Source organism: Arachis duranensis, chromosome 10, assembly GCF_000817695.3.
Source record: "Arachis duranensis cultivar V14167 chromosome 10, aradu.V14167.gnm2.J7QH, whole genome shotgun sequence".
Taxonomy (NCBI): Eukaryota; Viridiplantae; Streptophyta; class Magnoliopsida; order Fabales; family Fabaceae; genus Arachis; species Arachis duranensis.
In genome coordinates this window covers 68,571,094-68,578,238 of record NC_029781.3, presented here as the reverse complement: position 1 = coordinate 68,578,238, position 7,145 = coordinate 68,571,094, and the positions used below count along the sequence as shown (strand labels likewise).

The window sequence follows — 7,145 nt, the reverse complement described above, 5'->3', positions numbered from 1 at the left end:
ATTGACCTTATCCAGTAAAAAACAAATAAACGTAACAAATTAAAGAAATGTAAACTTCCATCGTATTACATATTTTAAAACTTAGTTTGATTTAATTGGTGATCATGTATTATATTAACTAAAATGATATCACTTTTAGAATGCGTATTCAATAATTTTATATTTGAGTAACGATAAAATTTATTCAATTCAAGAGAAAAAGAGAATAGTATTTATACGAAGAGAACATTTTTTAATATATAAGTTATTATTATTGTTTCTATAAAATAAATTGTATCGAAAGTTCTTTAAAATGTTTTTTTATTGTGTGATGCGAATGTTATTTAAGTTACATGTAAAAATATAAAAAAGATTAGTATGTTTTAAAACAAAAATATGATTGATCTAAAAACCACTTTGATTTAAGACTTTTAATTTTAAGAACTAAATTGAATTATGTAATAAAATTCAGAGACTGAGTTATTTGTAATGATAACATGCTAATAATACATGAACAAATTATATTATGACACATACAAATTATTTTCAACCACATAACACCATTTATGTTGACATGTCACAAACTGCTATGTTAACACCTTATTGGAAGGTTATCAGGTGTACCGGGGACATCAGTATTCCAGTTATTTTAACCGTTGATCTGAATTATAAAAAATATATATAATATATATTAATAAAAATCAACGGTTAAAAAAATTGGAACACCAATGTTCTCGAGTACACAATAATTTTCCCACCTTATTACATGTAATTAAATTATATTTTGACATGTGATACTGATAATCTACGTCAACATGCTATATTATCACATTATTAACAAAAAATAATTGAGAGACTGACTTGAGACACGAATATAAATTTCGAAAACTAAATTGGGCCCGTTAAAATTTTAGGACAAATTTAAAATATAAATACAATTTTATAGACTAATTTAAATATTAACTCGTATTTCTAAACATAACTTTTCTTCGTTAAGTTTTACCATGCAACATTTAGTACTGAATATATTTTTATAATAAACTAATTATAAAACAAAATCCAATAAAATTTCACAACACCAGAAATTAAAACAAAATCCAATGTACTTAGGGCTCATTATTACTCATTAATTAATTAAATAGATTAATAGTAAGAGTAATTCTTCGCATACAAGCGATTAAGACTTGTAAGTTTTACAAGTTCAATTAAAACTAACGCTCAAAACATGGTTCCAACTATTCTTCTTCTTCTTCGTCTTTTCCTTCTTCTTTTCTTTCGTTTCTTGCCTTCTCTTTCTCCTTCTTCTTCTTCTTCTTGCTGTACGTTCTTCTTCCTCTTACTCTTCTTCTTCTCCTTTTCTTTCGTTTCTGCACGTTCTTCTTCATCGTCTTCCTCTTCTTCTTCATTTACGTTCTTTTCTCTCTGTTTTATCTTTTTTTTTTCGATTTTTCATGGTGAAATCGTTTTTGAAGAAGAAGAAGCAGTAGAAGATGAGGAGGAGAAAGAAAAAGAGTTCTGAATTATGCATAAGATGTATTTTAACGAATTTTGGGTGTATTTCTTTAAATCCTTTGGGTGTATTTTCTGTAATCATTTGGGTGTATTTTCTATAATCGTTTGGGTGAATTCCTGTAACCATTTGGGTGTATTTCTGTAATCCTTTGGGTGTATTTCTGTAATCATTAAATGATTACAGAAATACACCCAAAGGATTACGAAAAATACACCCAAAGTATTTAAGAAATACACCCAAAATTCGTTGCATAATTCAGAACTCTTTCTCTTTCTCCTCATCTTCTGCTGCTTCTTCTTCTTCAAAACGATTTTAAAATTTGATTTCAGAAACCATGAAAATCGAAAAAAAAATGAAGAAGAAGAAGAAGAGGAAGAGGAAGAGAAAGAGGAAGAGGAAGAAGAAGAAGAAGAACCGTTCTGAGTGTAGCGCTTTAAAAACAGAAAACGTTGAATAACGCATTAAAAGGCCTAGTAACTTGTAAGACTTGTAAGTCAAAAGGACTTGTATGTGTAGTACTCCTCAGTAAGAGTAAATTAGTCTCTAAAAAATAAAATATTTTTAATTTGTTTTTAAAAATTTTTTTAATCAAATTGATCTATCAAAAATTAAAAATTAATCATATTTATCTTTCAGTCATTTTATTAACAATTTTCGTTAATGATTGATATATAAAACATTAATTAACAATATAAATAATATTTGACAGGTCTAATTGAACATCAAATCTATTTATAAAAATTAATTTAGTTCTTTGTCCCAATTACATAAATTTTATTTTCAATATGACCTAGTGATTAAATTAATAAATTTTTATATACATATTTGATCAACTAAATTAATAGATTTTTACATACGTATTTCATCAACGTCCAATTAAACATGTTAGATATCATATATGCTTTCAATTTTTAATGGAATAACAGAAAAATATGATTAATTAATAATATTTAAAAAATTAATTTGACTAATAAAATCTTTTATATTATATTTGTTTGAAGAGAAAATGAAAAAAAAAGAAGAAAAAAAAGAATGGAAATAAAAAGGAAAATAATTATTTTTTATTGTTTGGTTGAGAATAGAAATTAGAGAAGAAGGAAAGGGATGAAATAACTGATAGAATTCACCAATTTTTTTTCTCTCCAATGTTAGAAAGAAAAAAAAGAGATATTTTCTCTCTATACTTCCAATATTTTCCCTTCACTTTTTTTAATATATTTTATAATACAAGGATAAAATTATTTTTTTTATAACATTTCTTTCTTCTTTATTTTTTTTCCATCCAAACATATCTAAAAAAAATAAAAATCTACTTAATTTCTTTTCTTTCCTTTTTATTTTCTTTCTCTCTTTTTCTTTCTTTTCAACTAAATATAATTTTAAAGATTAATTTAACTATTAAAACTATTTCTCTCTATTTCTTTCTTTCCAACCAAAAACTAATTTAACTATTTTTCTCTATTATCTTTTTATATAGTATATTTTTAATATTTTTAATACTCTTTTTTTAGTATACTATAATTTTTTACTATTATTATTATTTACAGTTAAATTTTTGTTTAATTTACTTTACCTAATAGAATCAATAAATCATATTATAAAAAGATAATAACAAACATAATACACAAAAATCACAGTTATAAAAATGTATAATATCAAACAAACAGTTGAAAAAAATAAAAAATAGAAAAATAGAACTCATATAATAGAAATAACAAGAATTCTATAAATAATATAATAACATACATGAAAGATAAAGTTGATAAAAAATAAATAAATTATTAGTATCCATGGCTAAAAACCCATTAAAAAAACGCAGAAATTAAAAATAGTTGCCTCTTCCAACGAATTTTCCAAACACACCTAAATCACCGCTTTGAGAATGCTACAAGTCTTTAATCTCTTCGTTATCTACACACGCTAAAAAACGAGGCAATCATTTCATTATGCTATAGTAATAATAATAATAATAAAATCAATAATAATAATAAAATCAAGTAAATAAATAAAGTAGGCTGTTATTTTCTCTGGCAAGCACATGATAGAAACAAAACATAACTTCATATGATCTCCGGGTAGTCACCAAAAGTATAACCTACAGGTTGATAACATCAAATTTAGGGGTTGAAAGTTACATGCAGATGTAGGAAAGGAGAAAATCATGTGTCGCTAGTTCAGAAGTAGATAACATGAATGACATACATCATCTTTTTGTTTAGACTAACCAACAAAAACATTGTACTATGCAAATCACAATCCACGCCTCTAACAGAACAAGCATCTGATTTACTGATTATGATATTTTTCATTTCAGCTTCAAGGTGGTTTTAAGCAACGCCAAATGTTACAACTTATGTAAATGTAAATGTCTATAAACACATTCTTACAGAGAAAGACAAATGTAACATAATATTATTAGCCCTTCCAATTGTCTTTACGCTTGCGTATCTCTCTCAAAGCTTCAACAGGGGACTTGCAACCCACCTTCTCCTGCAAATAATTTAAGGTTTTATGTCTCACTTTCTTGAACAACAAGGAATATGCATTCTCTAAGTTAATCTATTTCATTCCGTGCTCTTGTATTATGCTATATGGTATATACCTGAAGTTCAGGTAAGTCAACCCTCATGAATGGGTTGGTCTCCATCTCTTCTTCAATGGTCGAGGGAATTGTAGGTTGGCCAGCTTGATTCTGCTTCTGAGCCCATGCTAACTTCTCTTGTATCCTTGAGTTGTTTGGCTCAATTGTCAGAGCAAATTGCAGATTCTTCACTGTGTACTGTGCACAAAACATAAGCCGACATAATTAGGAATCAAGTTTTATAGTTCAAAACTCGATAGTATACTTATTCGGGAATTGAACTGCATTCTTCGTATACATTTAAATCAAACCTTTTGGACTTGTTTCACTTTGCCAAATTCATGAAGAATTTTCCAGGCAGATGTAATTTTCCTAACTTCTCAAAATCCTATGAATAACCATTCCCTCTATCTCAACTGATTACCACTCTTACAGGGAGAAGTCGTGCATAAACTAATTGTTGAAACTGCTAGGTGGATCAATTTGTTCTCTTAATTTAGGAGAAGATGAGTGACATTTTTCTATAATAAATGATCTTTAGTAAAGCCGTAAAGGAAAGGAGGGGGGGGGTGATTTTAGTGTTATTTTACCTCATGGCCGCAGTAAACGAGGGTTGGCTTTGGCAATGAACCTAGTGTTACACAGAGTGACTCATACATCTGTTCTGCAGTTCCTTCAAAAAATCTCCCACAGCCTGCAATGAACTACAAAAAGCAACAACACAATAAATTAAGGTCTTCTTTTGGTTTTTTTTTTTATTTTATTTTGAAAGAAAGAGTTCAACACAATAAAGTGGAGCTTATTACAAGAGCTAAAAATAAACCCAAGAAAGACAAAAGTCTAACAATAAACCACTTTATCATTCAAGAACGTAAATACAAGTGTTAATGTATCATGGAGATAAAGACAGCTAAAAAGATAAGCTACATAAACTGACCCCAAGAGGTTGAGTAAACTATACTTCCCAGGGAACAACTCTTTGGGACATGAAAGAACTCAAGATGAGAAAGATAAGATTGATCAGTGAGCTTACCAGTGTATCTCCCGTAAAAACAGCAGGGTTCTCGTTCTCTTTGCCAGTCACATAATAACTTATGTGACCTTTGGTGTGACTGAGCAATTCAGGAAATTAAAAATAAAAATTTTATTATAGTTAACAAAAGAGAAATGCGTAGTCAGAAAGGAAGAAGGGTTCAATCACTAGAAAAATCAAGAAACAATAGCATGCATGATGCATCTAATAATAAGTAATAACAATTACACAAAGTTAAGCTTCCTTGGTGACTTTTGCTAAGTAAAAATATTATATTAGTGTTACAAACACATAAACAGAGCTAGGAAACTATAACCCTGTATTAAAAACCTTGAAATATTTACACAATTATTTTGTAGATGAGATCAGCTCTCAAATTAATACCATTTGAAATAACTTATACAATAAATTAAAGATTCCAGCAGACAGTAATAGAGGATCGAAAGCATTTTGAACAAGAAATTCACCTAGTATACATTTCCTCATCAGCACAAAACTTTCTAGTAAGATAACCACATTAAGAACATCAGTTTTCTTTCCCATTTTGCTAATTATTGACATCATGCTCACGATATTATTATATTTTTCAAATCTCTTACAGAATTGTACTATCAATACAATTTGGATATTGTCAATTCAATAGTCCTACAATAGAAGCAGTTGCAGGGAACTTCATATAAAACTCCCTACCGTTGTTAAGTTCAGGATGGGGGCACTAAAAATAAATGCTAGATGTATACTAAAATTAGTCACCAAATCAACCATCAGTAGAAAATATATATCAAAACACAAAATACATATTGAAAATGTTAAATAACATGTATTTATACACAAATACATAATGGTTGATTTTTGGTGTGCATATAGCATTTATGTAAAAAAATAAGCAAGTGACAAATTCAATAGACATACCAAGGTGTGTGAAGAGACAATATATTAGTATCAGCTCCTAGGGAAACCTTATCCCCATTTTCGACCTTATCGGTGCAACCCTTCACATTATCAATTGAACCACCATAGACCTTGATTCCAGGCACCAGTTGCCTTATCTGTTCATTTCCACCAGCATGGTCCCTGTCATTTACAAACTCTCATTGCCAATCAATATTCTATCATTGATAACTAAGTAAACCTATGAAAAACTGATAATCATAGTTAAACTAAATCTCTATAAAAAATTAGCCTTGGCTTGAGTGCCTTATAATATATAGATATCTTAACATCTGATAAACAGTTCATATGTAAATGATCAATCTTCAAAGCAGATAGAAGCTAATGCATACAGATTCTATAACAGTTCTAATCAACTTCAAATTCCAGTTAGGTTATACTTAAAGAAAGGTGAGGAAGTAGGAGCATGGTACCAGTGATGGTGGGTAGTGAGGACAAGCTTGAGATTGACGCCATGGGAATTGGCAGCTTCGAGAACCTTCTGAGGCTCAACAGGGTCCACCACTGCACCTTCTTTGGTGCTCTCGTCCACTATCCTGCATCAGTACAATAACCCAAAATTGAATGTCAACATATAAAAGCGGAAAAACAAGATAATATAATGAGATTAGTGATATTACAAGTAGGAATAATTGTCTTGGAGACAAGGAATGTGATAAATTTTCATGGTCGCACAATCCTTGACGATGATGCTACTACGTCCCAACACAACTGATGCTTCGGGCTATTTCCAATTTTCTATATAGTTTAAGGCTTTAAGCCTTCTCGTGGGGCGTGGCTTCGGTCTAACACTGCCACGCACCTATGACCTGTCAAATCTCCCAAGAGGCATTTCTTTCGCCTGAATATACAATTTGTTTTTAAGTAGTTTTAGTTTTTCTAGGATCCATATCTTGGGCCTTAATTACCAAAAAGAGCATATCTTGGGCCTTTAAAAGGATCACACTTGGGTTCATGAGTCCGCTAAGTCCAGTTTGTGGAAATGAACTCTTTCTGGTGTTTACTGTTTAGTGAGTGGTTGTGTGTGGAAGAAACTTTTCAACGTGTTGTCTGTGCCAACGAGCCTTAGCTCATCTGGCATATGCTCC

At 29.8% G+C, this 7,145-nt stretch overlaps 1 protein-coding gene across 3 annotated transcripts; it reads right to left on the bottom strand.

Annotated features, from left to right (window-relative positions):
• Positions 1-3,198: 3,198 nt before the first annotated feature.
• Positions 3,199-6,880, bottom strand: LOC107470134 (hydroxyacylglutathione hydrolase cytoplasmic). 3 transcript variants are annotated; one of them, XM_052254909.1, is made up of 8 exons: positions 6,678-6,880; positions 6,471-6,593; positions 6,019-6,180; positions 5,107-5,185; positions 4,664-4,777; positions 4,095-4,271; positions 3,880-3,982; positions 3,199-3,412 (listed from the first exon to the last, which is right to left on the bottom strand). In XM_052254909.1, the coding sequence occupies exons 1-7, from the start codon at positions 6,722-6,724 to the stop codon at positions 3,908-3,910; spliced, it is 777 nt and encodes a 258-aa protein (XP_052110869.1). In that variant the 5' UTR covers positions 6,725-6,880; the 3' UTR covers positions 3,199-3,412; positions 3,880-3,907. The 3 variants fall into 3 exon arrangements, with proteins under 3 accessions (XP_052110869.1, XP_052110870.1, XP_015945003.1); XM_052254910.1 differs by having other exon boundaries at positions 3,199-3,403; XM_016089517.3 differs by lacking the exon at positions 3,199-3,412 and having other exon boundaries at positions 3,735-3,982; positions 6,678-6,879.
• Positions 6,881-7,145: the final 265 nt, after the last annotated feature.

Bases quoted from the DNA above. Each gene is read 5' to 3' on its own strand.
- LOC107470134 (XM_052254909.1), bottom strand. From the start codon at position 6,724: ATGAAAATTTATCACATTCCTTGTCTCCAAGACAATTATTCCTACTT. The intron at 6,594-6,677 runs GTAATATCACTA...GTACTGATGCAG, and splicing joins CAAGACAATTATTCCTACTT to GATAGTGGACGAGAGCACCA. The intron at 4,778-5,106 runs GTAAGCTCACTG...TGCTTTTTGTAG, and splicing joins TTTTTACGGGAGATACACTG to TTCATTGCAGGCTGTGGGAG.